The following is a 17896-nucleotide window of genomic DNA, read 5'->3' as shown; positions in this document are numbered from 1 at the left end:
TCGCAATATATAATATAATTTAAAAAAATCTTACTAGTTTCCACCTGCGTCTCACTGGCTGCGAAGTCATACTCCTTATGGTTATATAACCTTAAAATATCGAATATATCTATATGTATTCCTAAAATGAAAATCAGTTAAAATATAAATATTTTTTTTGTCGAGACTACCCATTATCGTTGCGTCAAATTTAGTTGTTTAAAAAGAATTAAAATGGCCATAAAATACATCAATTGAGTTTCAACAGGAAACATTCAAGTAGTTGTGCATTTTTATGCTTAGATGTTTTAACAGATTTTTTTTAAGAGTCGCAATCGCATTCCTTATTCTTGACCATGAGTGCTTGCAAAATCTCCTCTTTCATGAACCATACAACTCCTCAACGAGCTTGCCAATCACAAAGATGTTTTCGGCAATAACTATGAGAAGTTGGAAAAAATTACGTGGGATAGTGTTCATCAATTTTAGGTGTACACCATATTTTTTTTAAAAATGTTTAATATGATTTGTATAATTAGTATCTTTAAATATTTTATATATACATATATAGATATTTTAAATTTTGTTTCCCGTAATTACTGAGACATGGTTACCCCATTTTGGGTGTCAAGTCAATGCACCTGCGGCGCCGCATCGTACAATAAAAGGCGTCGAGCTTTAAAAGTACCCTGAAACGCCATTTGCCTTGTTTGCTGAACACTACATTTAGCACTGCACTAAGCCAATGTTTATAAACAATAATAATACATAGTGTGCAAATTTAAAATTCATCATGCAACGCTTGGCTTCGTCAGATTCGGGATTCTGGACCACCATAGATCTATTGATCGAGAGGAACTGGAGAGACAGAAGACCTACAGGAGAAGATTTAAAGATAGAATTGCAAGAGATCAACCAGAAGAAGATAAGCAAACTGAGGAGATCTTCTAGAGTTGTCATTCAAGAATCATTCAGCGGAACTAAGGAAGAGTATGGAGCTTTTGGTGATAGCTTTTTGGACAACTTGGAAAATAGGTAATTTAATTTTAATTATTAAATAGCACTGTAAGTAAAACAAACCTTTAAGAAATAATTTATATGGAGTCATTACAATTTAACTGTTATTTTATAAACATTATAGTTATATTAAATACCTTTAAGGAATAACTAAATTCAACTTATATTATGACTTTATTTAAATATATTATATCATTTTTTTTAAATTCTATAAAAAAATTATTAAAATTTGATAAAATTTTTTTACAAAAACACATTCAAATAACATATTGATTTCTTATTAAGGTTTTGTTTAAAAGAAAGATATATTTTATTAAAATATAAAGTAAAACATTAGTAATTATCAATTATGAGTGAAAATATTTAATAATTTGGCTAAAAGAAAGATGGAAAAGGTAGTTTAAGTCTAATTAAGATACTAATAACATTTTTAGCTCAATATTTAGAAATGTGTTTTTATTTTTAGAACAATATTTTTTTGTTATATTTTGCTTTTATTTCAATTTAGGCTACAAAAAAAAAATTCTTAAATATTCTGTAAATTACTGTCTAAATATTATTGATTTACAATTATTTAGTTAAAAATATATTCTTCATTAATTTACTCAAACAAAGCTTTAGCAGTTTATGAGTATTTTATAAAAAAAACAGCAATTACATCAAAAATGTCCACAAATAATATATTTTTTCATTAACAGCTATTTATTTATAATATATCATGACGTTTATAAATGAACCTTAAAATTTTATAACGAAGATTGTGTATTGATTATAAATATATGTATAAATATATATCTTATTTATGTATTTTATTAAAACACGATAAAAATATTAGATAAAACTTGTATAAAAGTATTATATAGTATAAAATTATTTTCGATAACACCAGCCTTTCATATTTTAAGTAAATATATTTGTAATTTGTAACCAAAAAATAGCAAAACTTGATCCTTATAGCATAAACTTTATATTTTCTTTTATCGATTTTTCTGCTTTACGTGAATGAGTAACGTTTCACCACGAATCGTAATTCATTTCCTTTCCGTGAAAGCAAATTGAAAATTCCCGAAAATTGGGCCGAAATTTCAAAGTGATAACCCAATTTTCTTTTCGCATCCAAATTATTTTAATGCAACGCTCGTGTGTGCGTTTCTTGAATGTATCAGTGTATTATATACAAATTGTGATTTATATACACATATAAGACAGGAACTAGTGATATATGAGGGGGTGACTTCAAAACTTTTGGGTAGCAGTTGTTAATCAATATATACATTTATAGTTAAAATATTTAGAAGTCATTATAATGTATAATTTATAGAAAAACGTTTAATAATATGTATAACATTATTGTAATAATATTGTTGTTACATTATATACGTTATTCTATAAATAGTAACAAAATCCTAATAGGTATTGATATCGTATCAAATTACATCTATAGTATCAAATAAAATCGGGAACAATATGGAATATTTATTCTTATCATAATTTATAATTAAAAAACGTAAGTCGTCTCATTACTTTACTTTTTACATTGACAAAATTATTAAACAATATCAAGCTTTGATAATTTTTGCTATAGTAATATATTATCCTACTCAGAGCTTAATAAGATTGTGAAATTCTAGATCATAGGTTCCCAATCTTTTTTTCACCACTGTTCAGAATATAAAAACAACCTTCCAAAGATAGTACAACTTTATCTTAAAAAGTGCATTCAAAATAATATGCATATATGTATGTATGTAATATTGAAGCTCTATAATTTATTTTTTATTTTTAATATTAAAATCCATGGTTTTTTATGCGCCTTCATTTTGTTTCGAAATGTGAGACAATAAGAAGCTCCTTCTCAACAAAAAATGCTTTACGCATTCGAAAATTATTTGTGAATAGAATGTGTATCCGCGTATCTACTATGACCAAAATTCGTAGAATTTGTTCGTTTAACGCTTATCCCAAATACAAGAGTGTGTCGAATTATTTTGTGAATTTTGTATGACGTTTTTGTATTTGTTGTTTGACGACGCAAAGATTTTATTTGAATCAGTTCTATAAATAGATCGCGGCTAATTTATTTCTAGGTATTTAATTTTTATGCAAATCCGCACAGAACAATCGCCAATGCAGATCTGATTTCGTTCCAAATAATAAATTACAATAAATTTGATAAAATTATGTATTTAAAATGTTTCATCAATTTCGCTGAATTAATTCAATCGCAGCTTTTCTAGTAATTTGAAAAAAGATTCTGTTGATTTGAAATATCTGGAATGACGTCACTGATCAAAAACTTTATAAAATAATAAATTAAGCATTTTTATTTTGACTCCCTCACTGATCAGTAATTCACACAATATTGTGTTATTCATTTTGAAGTATTGAATTAATAAAATATTTATTAATAATCAATAATTTTTTGTAATTAAATAATATTTCAAGCAAATATTTGATTTATTGCACTAATTAATTAATTAAATTAATATTGGTAAAAACCAACAAAAAAATACAATTATATTCGAATATTCGAATAGATGAAAACTACGAATAATTGAGAACCCTAGTTGTAACGCATTAGGCTTACGCCTGTTAGGTTACAACAGAAGACAAAATATAATACGATATTTACTCTGTCAACCTTCTACCAAACTTTGGATTTGTAAATTCAAAATAAAAGTAATTTACAATCCAGTTCTATATACATTTTATATGATTTTATTTAATCACAATTGAAACGAGTTTCTAAAATCGTTATGTGAATAATTAATATATGAAAACATAGCTAAAAATAAAACCTAAACAACAGATAACTACATAATTTAATTAATCCTAATGATTGATTTAATATAAAAAAATCATGATATTACTTACCAATGATTTATAATTTATTTCTAGCTGGATTTTTTAAAAATAAAATAAAAATAATAATAATGAATTTTAATAGATCTAAATAGTTATTTTAATTTTTAAATTGTCGGGACTACCCATAATCGTTAATTGAAAGACATACTAAGAGGGAAAAAGCTTTCTATCATAAGACCAATTAATTTGTTGTTTTCTCGTCAGCGTGTACTAACAAAATTGCGTATCTGTAAAATAAAAGTATATCAACGTTTTATTAATAGTACAAAAGCACTTGCATAAAAATCATGGACCTTACTTTAACAAAGACAAGGGTCGGTGCCTTAATAAATTCGCTGTGCAGTACAGAAAAATTTGATTATGCAATCCAAAAAATATAATCGTAATCGCCAAATATATCGATTTTACAATATGTCTAATTATTCCCATTTTAACCGACATTGATCAAAGTATTGAAGACTAGAAAGGGCATTGTACTTTCTCCATTTCTTCAAGGATTAAAATCCATAGCACTGCTGTACAAAGCACTTCCAGCTCTTCTGCAATTTCATTCAGAACTACCACTTTGCGACCAAAATACGAAGAAAAGCAGCCGCTTTCCTTCGACCGCCCGAGCAGTCACATTAATTCCCAAGAGTTCAACCCGATCTTCAATACGATTTGATGACTATATAACATAATTTTGTGGCGAGAACAGACATGAATGAATATATTTATTACATAAATTGTATAGCTTTATTTCTAACTGTTGTGATTTAAAAGTTATTTATATAAAAACTTTTTAATTATATAAAGAAACGCGTGTATCACTGAAATAAAATATAATCTTATTAAAAATACTACAATTTAAAATATTATATAATACTTTTGCTTAATCGAACAAGATATTATGCCAAGAGATAACGTTACTACCTTTGCGGTTTAAAAGAAGATTACAAACCGCTTTTGAGGTTATTCCCCCACCATTCCAATTAAACCCAGAAACGATTTTGGGGGTATGCAATTAACGATGAAGAATAGTGACTGTTCATGCCAGAAGTCAACGGTCTCACAGTACCATCAGATCGGGAATGGAATGAGTCACGGAAATTCGTACAGTAAAGCAAATGTGTTGTCTGGTCGGGTGGGAGAAGCAACCACTAAACCACAAACGTTCAGCGGTTGGCAACCAAATTATTTTATGGCCATTGAATATTCAATAATCTAAAATGTTATTTGTGTTTTATGAGCATATAAAATTAGTTTCTTGTATTATATAATTATTTAAATGTTTGTTTTAAATAACCACAAAATTAAAATTCCGATTACATACTACAATTTGTCGGTTTAAAAATAGATATTGCTGTACCAAAAAAGCTAAAATTATTCCCTTGAAAAATTTGAGTGGATTTATAAGAACAATTTAAAAGTTTTCTTACCAGATGCACAGGATGTATTGAGGAAATTGTTGACTTTGCCCGTTTCTGAGCTAAGTAAAAGCGAAGTTTTTTAAGCGTAAGCCAATAAAAATGTTTTGCCAATAATCTATATAGAAAATAATATTGTGCTGTAGCAAATAAAAAATAAAAGCAACTAATGCAAAAGCTCTGGAGCTTAAACACCGTTTCCCTTTCACAGACATTCGATTAAAACACAGATATTAAAATCCAAGTATTTAATTCGTTAACATTCTAGATAGAGCACCTCGCCGACCGACCCCAAAAGTCAGTTGATATCCGTCCATGATTTTACTTGATCCCCCGAATTGTACAGAATCACATCAGTATGAATTAAACAAAAAATGCTTAATACTTTTTTTATAAAATCGGCAAATTTCTCGTGAAATGGGAATTATCGATTTTGCATTTTTTTTTTATTTAAAAAAACACTAGTTATTATGCAGTTTTTAAAGTAGTTATTAGATTTTTATGAATAAGATTTATTTGAAAGATTTACTCCCGTGAACTGCCATCAACGTATTGATCATTGATTGTGTCGTACGTTTATTTGTGCCTAACCATTTATATAAATACAATTTATAAATTATGAAATAGCTTAAAAAATAAGTATTTCGTTCAAATCAATAACTACTAAATCATTTGCTGCTGAATACTAAATAAGTTTAATTTTCAATGCGAATTGGAGCTATATGTCGAATAGCTGAAATAGCAGCTTAATTATAATCAGTCACGCGAGTTGGGGACCCCTGACTCAGTCAATCACTTGATAAACGGCGGTGGCTGAAACGGTGCGACTCGCATTTAGCGACGAATAATAAACGTAGAGAAGACGGAAAACGGTTTGGGGGTCAGGGGTGGTTGTCGTTTAGTATTGCTGTCACTTTTGACCCAGCGACTGCTTGCAGCGGCCGCATGCAGCGCCTGCACGATGATTTGCGACACCTGGCCGAGGACGCGCTGCAAAAACGCATCGCTGCGAGAAAGGTAAGAACTGTTTTATTATATATATTCAATATTTTTATTAAATAAATAACACTGTAAACAAAAATATTATAAACATCAGATGAATAATAATATATAAATAAAATTACATATTGTATATTTAAAAAATATTATAAAAACTGATATTTGATTTCAAATTTCTATTTATGAATTTTTATAGAATATTGTATTGATTTTTATAGAAAATTGTAAATAGATCAATGGCTTAACTCAGGGCTTCTTAAACTATGGGTCGCTTAGCGAAATCTTGGGGTCGCGAGATTTTAATATAAAATATTTAAATACATTAATTTAAATTAAATGTTTTAAATCATATTTTCAAGCTGCTCATTATGATCATATAACTTTTACTCACCGCCTTATTCAACGGGAGGCCATTGCAGCAAAAAACTAACACCAAAATTGAATGATGTGCTTCAGGATGCTGTTAATATTATACATTTTATAAAGAGCCATACCCTTAACAACCGCTTGTTTTCAAATCTCTGTAAGGATACGGATTCTAAAAAATCCCTTGACTGAATTCTGGATCGAACTAGAACTGATTTTCCCACAATTTCTGATATGGCATTAAGTGTTTTCAACTTACTTTTTCAACTTTAACACATATTAAATCCCAATATCGTTCATCGCTAAAAAAATGTTAAAGAGATTTTACGTCCAGCAGTGTCAAATATTGCACCAAAATTTAATTTTTTATGCAGTAAAAAACAAGCATATCCGTCTCATTAAAAAAATGATTTTTCCCTTTAATTTTTGTATACTTATAATATATAAAAGCGACGATACATATTGCTTTTTTATTTATGTTATTGCAAAAAATGCAGTTTTGATGAAAAATAGGGCATATAATTTTTGTAACTATAATAAATACAATTTTATAAATTTTTGTGCAATTTCTAATTTTATATTTTTGTATGCTTCTTAGCAAATCCTAAAACTATATTTTTTCATATGTATGTAATATGTATATTGTTACATAATCAATAAATCAGCACAAAATATTTGTATATCTTTATTTTATATTTATCTGGGGTCGCGAAGAAACTCACAATCATAAATGGGGTCATGAATGAAAAAAGTTTAAGAAGGCAAAAGAGTCCTATATCAATCATCGTTTTTTTAAGGTCAGAATTAATCTTAATTAGAATTAGAATTCCGATTACTTATGTCATAATATAATATTATAATATATATGAATGTAATAAATAAAATTATTTCCACAGTTAAAAAATCCATTCTATCTAATGACATTGTTTTTCTAAAATTCACTAATTTACAATGTATTTCCAGTTCTTTATTGTCAGCTAGCTGCTACTTTTACATATTAAAATATTATTTAAAATAAATTCAGATAGTAGTCATTCAGCGGTTTTAAAATTAGGTTTAATTGTACAAAATTATTAATAATTTAAATATATTAATTGACTTTACAACCATAATTTATAAGCTTAGGTTGCTTTAATATTAAAATTATAATATGGAAAAAAATTATAAATAAAATGCATTATATTTAGTCCAAACCTTAGCTATAATATAAATACGTTTATTTTTCACTATATTTGATGCGTTCTGAATATTAAGTGTCATATTTTATAATAGTATTCTTCAATTCTTAGTGAGTAATATAGCAAAAAATCGATTCCAAAATGTATCTCTAAAAGCTTAGAAGATAATAAATAATGCTAGACTAATATAGAAAATCGACCTACATTCAAAGGTCAAAAAATTGTAATATTCTTGTACGCAACAATCTGACTTTAATAAGGGAACATTTGAGACTTAGTTTAGTTTGCCCCTTAATGTTCTTAACGATTAAAAATTACTAATCAATTTTAAGTCTTTCTACGGATAATATTTTCGGAGTCAAATTAAATAAGAAATGTATGTAAAATAATTAAAAGCTAAATCGCATGTTTTATTCGGAACGAAGATTTTTTTTGGAAGCAAAACCAAAAATCATATAATTGTTGTTGAGGCTCAAAATAATTATTATATGTCAGTATTCTAGTAAACAAAATAACAGCAAAGTGTCGGTTAGTCTTTGGCCTACTTTTGTCAATAATATATTTTTACTGGCAACTAACTGCTGAATTTTTTTATATGATAATGGATTAAGATATGAATTCTATGGAAATAGTTCATCAAAAATTTCATTACATCCCCCTAGCTCTATTTTTTTAATCCTAGTGAAATGAAGCATTTTTTGTTTTTGGAGAGTGTTTAAAGAAAATTTCTCATATATATAATATACTATATATAATATATACAAGAGATCGTATACATATTTTCATTCCAGTGCCTTTTTGCTATGAGTATTTTTTTCAACATAGAATTTTCTCATTTATTAAGCATATTTAATATTGTTGCATAATAATTAAAGTAGGACAACATTATAATTTTGTATTTTTTTTTTGTATTTATACTTAACATATTTCTCATCCTAGATAATATACGTATTTTTTTTTATTATGTTATTACAATTTTAAGCACGGACAGTGGACAGACAAATCTGTGTCTTTTCTCACCACACACGATCGGATTTGTCCGCCAGGCTCCCGCGATCTGTCGGATATTCTTGCGCGTGTATGGGCAGCTATTGTTCCTTAAAAAAAATTTTAAACTACAATTATTTAATATGTTATATTATCAACTATTTTTTATATTATTATCTAACATGTCTTTGTAATTAATATACATACATTTAGTTTTATTCTCATTGTTGAAGTAAATTATTTTTTAATCATCTTACTTATTTTTTTATTTAAGTTATCTACGACTTCTTTAACACTATTTATTACCTATGCAATAAATTAAAGTGTCGTTTTCAAACAGATGTATTTTACATTATTTTATATAATTAATGTGTATTGTATTATAAACAACAATGGTCCTAATTTGGACTCCTGTGGTACACCGTGGGATGTAATTTTCTTCTTAGAATAAGCTTAATTTATTTTAAATTTCGCTTTTTTTTAAATAGATATCTATTTCACTTCTACCTATAATATCTAATCTCTTTAAAGTTATACTTCTGTCTATTGTTTCGAAAGCTCTCTTGAAATCCAAGAAAACTGCTCCAATGATTTTGTTCGTATCCTTTGCCAACAACCAACCAATTATCATTACTTGTAATGCAGTCTCAGTGGAATGTTCTTATCTGAATCCCGATTGTTGTTCAACATAGAATGTTTTTTAAAATAACAAAATTTATATATTTTTTAATCCATCTCCATAATTATTATTTTGTTTTTCTGAGTAGGATTAATTATTTTTTTATTGTTTTCCACAACTTATTTGGGTCACTTTTACACAAAAAATATGCTGCAAGTAGATTTGTAAAATTAAAATTTTTATAAAATAATTCATACAAATATTTACTAAAATTTAGAATCTAGATAAACCATTTTATATATTGCCGCCCCGCCAATGGGAATCCTGAACACTTTTTCAATACCAACCTCACCGAGGGTTTCGATTATTGAATAATTTATCACTCTGGTGCCATGTGGCATTGGTTTTGAAGACTCTATGGCTATGAAGCATAAAATATATAATTTGTTTCTTCCAAAACGGACCGGCGCTAAACGTCGATTTGAGTTTTAGTATATTTAGGCACGCGACACGCACGTCGTCACCTGCTGCTCTTTTGCGTTTTGATTTACATCATAGGTGTTAACTACGGTTAATCGATTAACCGTAAATAGCACTGATAAATAAAAGAATGAATATTGCTTAAACAAGAACGTGCTCTTTGAATAATTTAAGAACAACTCAAAAAATACCCATGGACATATATATATATATATATATATATATATATATATGAATAAATTCAATTAATTATGGCATTGACTCATAAACCATCATACCAATACGACAGACCATAGCAATTTATATCTGATAAACCTGGGTTAAAATTAAAATTTCGATTGATCGTTAAAAAATTGGTTTTCCCAGATTTTCCTAATCTCTTGGATGAAGATAGTGATGAATATATTAAATAAAATCGTGATTGTAAGCTGTTATTATCGATTGTGAGCTGTAATAAGTATTTATTACTAATAAAATATGTAGGTCAAGTTATATATTTATCTTTTGTGAAAATAATATGTATATGCCTACAATCATCTTCATATCACGTGAAATTTACCAATAACGCGCCTATTCAAAAATATGATAAATCGTTTCGCTACAACTATAAAATCAAAATGGGAATTAACAGTCGCGTTTTATCGCTAATAAAACCAGACTTATTGGCAAATTCCAAGACGATAATATGTCATAAAGTGGGCGACACACGTACCACTTGTCTATCAAAGACAGCGAAGTCCAACACTTGGCACCGTTCCAAAGTGCGATATCTCCGAAGCCTACCGATACCAATGTATTGGTACTAATGGATTTAATTCATATTGAACCATTAGCGATTTGACATTCTATCACTTTTATTTGCTTTTAATGCTTTTCTGTCTAGGTATGATTTACGAAACTTCGAAAAAACTTTTATATATAAAAACGTTTGTCCTATTCTATAAAAAGTTATGTATAATATATACAATAACGGGATTTAAATAAATATTATATTAATAATAAGGAAAGTTGATAAATTAATGTAGTTATTGAAAGTAGTTAAATTGAAAAATACTTATGATAGATTTTTTTTATAGAAAATATTTTTTATAATCTGAATCAATGACATCATTTCCATTGAGGGTTATAACTCTCTTGCAACTTTTTAAAAAAAGAATTAACATCCCCATTTAAGCATGTGAGTTGGGCTTTCATATGGAAAAACTATCCCTTCTTGTTTATTTTTTAAAAAGCGATATTTAATTAAGTAATCGAATCAAAATAACATTCGGCTGAATATAATATAGAATACAATATTTTTGCAATCTCACTAAACATAAATCATTATTCTTTGCATGAATTTTAGCTTAAAGGAGTTAATGGGGATGTAGCGACCACACATAGGTGTCACGTTTGTCTCAAAACTTGTGTTAATTTACTGTGATCTAAATGATCATCCATCAACTAGGAAACAACACAATAGCGTAAAGGATGGGATCACACATAAAGTCCTCGTTAAGACCAGAAAAAATCCCATAATTAACACGACTGTTGTTTTTACTGTAAATATTCTCCGTCATTGAGAGAATATTTATCTGTTGAGAAACGGTTACGGATATAATAAATCACCGGATCCACAATTCAATACGACCTTGGACAATACCCATCAAGTGAACGTCGCTTTCTAAAGGCGTATACCTATTTCGCAGTTCTAATAAGCAACTGCAACGATTGGCTGGATGATCGGGATAGATGTGTTTTTCTATAATTTCTTTTAGGAATAAGCACATGAAACTAAATGTATTATTTACTTATTTTTCTGCATTAAATCTAGTTGTCAAATTACCGATAATAAAAACATTAAATTTATATAATTCAGCTGGTGCTGTTGATGATTTTTCGTTATTTCATTGCTTCTTCCTTAGATATTTAATATTAATAAATTTACTGCTACTAATTTACATTCGTTGAATATTTCCTCTAATGTCTAATATATTTTAAACTTGCAAAAAGTCAACAATAATTTGCAAACAAATTTAAACATAAACGGAGCCGCAGCAAAAAACTACAATCTGTCCCTTTAAATAACAATGTTTATTGTGAAAGTACTACCTAGAAATTGGGTGTTTTTGAAGGCAATGTTCCGCTCCTTTTCTTTATTGTATAATATGTACAAAAAATAGGATTATCATGAACTGGCAATACTTCAATTTGTCTATAATTATTGATGCAAAGTTTGCCACCCTTCTATGAATAAGGGATTGTGCATTTTCCAAGATCAGGAAATAACATTAAATATGAGATTATAAATACGCTAAGATGAGCAGTACCATTCAAAATTAAATATAAGGCCGTACCATGTTCAACTTCTACAATGTGTAAGATATGAGCACTCGATCTCCTTGATGGTCAAATGGACAAAAAGTATTAAATAATATGCAAACTTAATCACTTAAGATTTTATAAGAAAACTTTTGATTAATAACCAACCTTCTTTGACATTACGCAAAGTTTTTAACTACTAATTCATCTTTTTGTTATTTTTTATCATAATAATAACCTTGGACGTTTAAAACTGTGAAGTCGAAACATTTTCATTAAAACTTCTCAAAGAATGTTTTAATTTTTTGCATGTGCATATTTTTGTCGCAATTACGTGACTCCATGTGAGCATAGAACTTTTCGGTGGATGGATTATTTTTAAAGTTTATCAGACATATTTATGATATTTCATGTAGCTGCCATCTAGATAAACGACTTAAGTTTGGCAAAAGACAATACTGTAATACGTAGAAATAATATAGTGTGGGTCAAAAATATCAATCATAAATTTAAATATTGGGGTAAAAAATTCATTCCATGATAAAGATAAATAAAAGTGGGTATGGCTTAAAACAATAAGCAATATACAAATGCATTTTTTTCTATAAATCAATAAGAAAAGTATCATTAAATCATTTTGAAACATTTTTTTTTCGGCACACAATATATTTCGTCTTTAATATCTAATGTGTTTTAAGCATGACGAGAAATCTTGATTACTTTCATTTTTCAGGACCATATTTTTTTAGATTTTTTTTAGACATTCACTTTTCAGCATCATATTTTTTTAAACTCCACATTTCAACGACATTGATAGCACATGTCAAATAATGGCAAGAGGAGATACAAAAGCCCACACAAAACACTTGTTTACATAAATAGAGTTATCTTTAAAATGTTTATCAATCAATCGATAAGTAATCTAATTTAAAAAATAAAAATTTAACCCCAAGCATTTATAAGCTGCCGGAATAGTGTAATGGTATTTTGTAAAGAATGTCGCATAAAAATAATATTGTTGTGCTTTATAAAATCAAACAATATTTAATCTACTATAAATATAAAATATAATATTTTTTATATTTAGTAAATATATTTTATACACTTTTTTTTATTGTAATTAATATTTGTAATTCATGCGACATTAAACTGATGTAATGAAAAAATTAAAACTTAAAACAATACGTCGTATCAAGCTAACGAATTTAGCCAAAATATATGTACAGTAGACCCCCCAACAACACGATAACTTGGTAACGTGGCTTACTCACACATAAAGTAACGGGCATCCAAATGGCACGTCCTCAATTTACCGTGTAATTAGGGGATCTACTGTATATGTTTATGTGAAAAGAAACATTTTCTTTAAATTTTTATTTTTATTTATAAATATTTTTGGCTCCTTTAGTATATTTTCTATATTTTTATTGCAATTTACGATTTTTTATTGTTTTGAATAGCCGCCATTTTGAACCAAGATGCCAATCAAGCTGTCTAACAAAATTATCCGAGACTTACAAGAGCTATTTTTAGAACAAGTAATACGATCAAATCTACGGAATTTGTCGTGTTCTTCAAAACCCACACAAATGATCAAAAATTGTAAAAAAAAATATTTTTATTTTAATTTTTTTTTTAATTTTATTAAAAAAATGTTGTATTTTGATGTCAATTTCATTTTTTTATCTCCTTAATTTTTACTCAAAAAAAAATAAAAAACAAACTTTTATATATGTATATATATTTTAAATCTATCTCATTTTTTTAGTATTGTTTGAGTTTTTCATATTCGCATTTTACACGCTGGATCATTTTGGGCTAACGCCTGTTATATTATAACAGTAGATATATTGTACAAGCTTTTATAATTTAACAGTTTAACTACCAATACGTTATAATAAAACGAATATTTTTAAATTTTATAATGTATGTTTTATGATCCTATTGTTAATATTCTTGCAGACAAATGAAATCGAGCGGTTGAAGAAAATATTCCTGAACGGAAAATCGCCATTGAAAGATTGCCCTCCAGAATTGCATGAGCATCCAGTTTTTTTGTTCTGGAGAGTCATCGAAAAAGAAGTCGATCGATTAGCAAATGTATGTATTATTTTAACGTGTATAAAAATGGGCTATTCTAAATATATTTGTATAATATTTTCAGGCTAAATCTGACGCTTACTATAAAAAATTGAGACCGCGAAAAAAAGCAAAGTCTAGCGATAATGCACCATCTAGCGCCGATTCTGAGCAAACTTGTACTACGCCTGAGAGCATAATGCATATTCCAAAGGATATAATTGAAGGAACTTTAAAGCAAAAGAATCCTGCAGAAAATAAGAAATTTAAGCCTTTGGAATTCAATACAGGATTTAGATATGAGGACGAATCAGTGAAAGAATTGAAAGAGTTGCTGGTAAGTTATTTATATTAAAAAATGGTTATTAACTTGGCTAATATTATAAATTTATATAGAGACATCTTTCGGTAAATTAATTTATTTATATAGAACAATCATATTTTAAATTTTAATACAAAAAATGTTTTTATTTTTCAGACTGTCGAAGAATTATACAAAATGGCCGATCAAATTATAGGAACACCACAAGAAGAAGATCCCAAAACCTAAATTTACATAGTTGGCTATAGCATAGGTGGCTCAATATATATTTTTTTAAATATTCTAAAAAACATTCAGTATTATGTCTAAATATATATTTATATATATTAAATAAAAAATAATTATTTACAAAGTATCATTAAAAACTTAATTAGAGTTTGCTCTTGTATTCGTTTCTTGCCATTTTGGCTCTTATCAAACCAGATGGCTTATCTGCTGGCAATAAAACTTCTTGATTTGAAGCACCATCATGAATTTCACTAGGAAACTTGGAAAAATCGATGGTGAAGTAGTGCTTATTGGGCATAGTCATTTCTATGTTAGAAATCTATATTTTTAAATCAAAATTAATTAATAAAAAATTTAGAAAAGTAATATATAATATTTTCTTTAACATTACCTGTTTTATTTTATCCAGAGACATTTTTTCTGCTAGATACAAAGTATGCTGTACAGAAGGAGAATCAACTCCAACATCATATGGTCCTGCGAAGTTTTCCAGAATAGATTCTTTCACAACATTCCAAGCTGCATCGAAATCTAATCTTGGAGAACTATAATTCCATTTAGCTTCTACCACAGTACTAAATACTCTATCAGCTGCATCAGGCAAAGTCCTGTATGCATCTTTGTGAAAGTTGACGAAAGAAGACTTGGTAGTTTTCAATACTCTCAAGTTAGTCAGGCTCGCACTAACTTTTGGTTCACCTGAAAGACATTAAATTTAGTTTATTACAAACTATTTCATAAAGAATAATTTTAACCAAATATAAAGACTCACAGTTTCGTTTTTGGATCACAAAAGCCGATCGAGTCGCTTGAGGCACAAATACAAAAGCATGCTTATGCTCTTTATTGCCTCTCTTGATTCTCTCCCAAGGATATGCCTCAATTGTAACTTTAACTTCATCTACATGATTGTAAGTATTCAAGAAATGCTTGCAAAGAAGAATTCCAAATTCTTCTGGTGTCTTAATGCCATATTTTTTAGCCAAAATATATACTGTGTTCTTCTGAGTGTCTGTAGCTACGATATCGCTATTATCACCGTAAAGGAAATCCTTAATTGACCTTAAAGTCAATTTTGTTATTACTTCGTATTCTCTGATTGTGTGCAGAAGACCTTCTTTTCTGACATGTAAGATTTTAACAGAACCTTTTCCATAGTCATGTTCTACCAATTCGTAATTTTCGCTCGCCATTATGCTGTAATTGCTTTAAAAAAATATAGAATAAAAATGCAATTGATTTATCTTAATGATTAAGAATAAGATTATTTAACCTAAATAAAATTTTAACGATAATAAACCAGTTTACTAATTTAAAGTCCACCACGTTATTTTAAGCGTGAATGTTTTTTATCTAGATAACATATTTTTGTGTTTAAGAATATTAAAAACTTGATTGTCGACATTTCTTTAAACTCTAAAACATGTTTATCTATGTATTTCACGACTAACGGTTTTAAGAAGAAGGAATGTTATAAAAAGCAGTGGCGCAAAGCAAACCATAGTTCATTATTTACAAGAATGCATTTAGTTCAATGACTTCAACAAAAGCAATTTAAGAAGGTTAAGTTCAGTTCAACGAATCGATTCGGTGAATAATTATTTATTATTATTACAGAAGCAGACTTAAGATAAAAACGTAATTGACTGATTATACAACAAATATTTATATAAAGTGACGTCATATTAGTTCATCGATAACACAACAATAAACAACTCGTGAATGTTTTATTATTTCAAAGCATTTTAATCAGTATTATTATATTATTTCTGTTTATGTTATCATTTATCATATACAAACTGTTTTTAGTAACTATATAATACTAGTATTATATTATATTATTTAATTTCACTAAAAATAATAATCTGATATTAAAAACTATTTCTATCATATATTCCATACATTTTTTAGTATTGTATATATTTTTATTATTTTAATGATTCAAGTTTTATAAGAACCTGTTATCGAAGACTTGTAGAGCTGTTGCCCACTAGCGATGACTGGCCAGCTGAATGGTCGCCACTGGAGTGTTATTATCAGAGGAAAACAAGTTTCACATTGATTACTCTGGTCCAATTGAAGAATATGAAATAGAAGGGATTGTTAAACATCAGTGCATTTATTAATTAATAAATAAGTAATATACAATTTAAATGCATTTAAGATATGTATTGAGCTCCTCTAATGAGTTTGACTATAAAAAAGGCTAATAATAAAAATATTGCTATATAATAAATTAAATTAACATTGAAACATATTGTATAAAATACAATGAAAAATATTGTTACAATCTAAAGCGTTATTATATTTTAATAACTAGGCTATAATATTTATACAAAAATGAGTATAAATTATTAAAAATATAATCAAGTTGTTATCTAGTTGGCAATACTGCCATTATCGCAAAGATCCACGTGACGTGAAACAGTCTACACGACTTCAGTCGCATCTAAATGTTTTAAATTATATTTTGTCTTGCTGAGTATGTGTAAAAAATCATCAATTTAAAGTAATCTTTCTGATGAACTAATAAGTTGATGAATTAAAACAAATACTTTCTGTTAACGATTAATGTTCACAGAATTTTATGAATAATGTCTAAAAACACTGTCTATAACTATTCTGTATCAACCGGTTGTTGATTGAATATGCCATCAAAACTCTATATTTATGTATCAACATAATCTAATATAACTACTGGATCAAAACATTGAGAGAGAAAATAGTTTACTTACAATTACATTTTTAACTGTATAACGAAAATTATATTTTAACTGTATTAAAAACTTTTTCTTACAATTTTCATCCAATCATTAAAGAAGAGGTTTAGTGATTTCCTAAATACTTGTATATACTAATATATAAATATATGTAGATTCTCGAGCATTAATATGGTTTCTTATAAATTGAGTAAATGGTGTTATTATATTGATGCCTTTCTTGATGTCATGTTGTATAATCTAAATTCTTACAAACCCTTCTATGTGTTCATTGTTAACGGCTTTGACGAATAGTGAATGAGTTTAATTTTACCAATTATGGATATGATCAATTTTTGCCTTCTTGTGTA

At 27.7% G+C, this 17896-nt stretch overlaps 2 protein-coding genes across 2 annotated transcripts; one reads left to right on the top strand and one right to left on the bottom strand.

The window, feature by feature from the left end:
• The first annotated feature begins 698 nt into the window (after window positions 1-698).
• LOC148237311 (uncharacterized) lies at window positions 699-14892 on the top strand. The gene is made up of 5 exons (XM_088181458.1): window positions 699-1014; window positions 6206-6284; window positions 14160-14297; window positions 14362-14613; window positions 14755-14892. Exons 1-5 carry the CDS (start codon window positions 773-775, stop codon window positions 14824-14826), a joined length of 783 nt encoding a protein of 260 aa, XP_088037584.1. The 5' UTR covers window positions 699-772; the 3' UTR covers window positions 14827-14892.
• Window positions 14605-16892, bottom strand: Uro (Urate oxidase). The gene is made up of 4 exons (XM_088181457.1): window positions 16785-16892; window positions 15599-16032; window positions 15218-15525; window positions 14605-15145 (listed from the first exon to the last, which is right to left on the bottom strand). Exons 2-4 carry the CDS (start codon window positions 16017-16019, stop codon window positions 14969-14971), a joined length of 906 nt encoding a protein of 301 aa, XP_088037583.1. The 5' UTR covers window positions 16020-16032; window positions 16785-16892; the 3' UTR covers window positions 14605-14968.
• Between the last annotated feature and the right edge of the window lie 1004 nt (window positions 16893-17896).

Source organism: Plectrocnemia conspersa, unplaced genomic scaffold (assembly GCF_051122295.1).
Source record: "Plectrocnemia conspersa isolate PC_06_02 unplaced genomic scaffold, ASM5112229v1 ptg000002l, whole genome shotgun sequence".
In the NCBI taxonomy this organism is placed as follows: domain Eukaryota; kingdom Metazoa; phylum Arthropoda; class Insecta; order Trichoptera; family Polycentropodidae; genus Plectrocnemia; species Plectrocnemia conspersa.
This window is presented reverse-complemented; position numbering and strand designations above follow the sequence as displayed.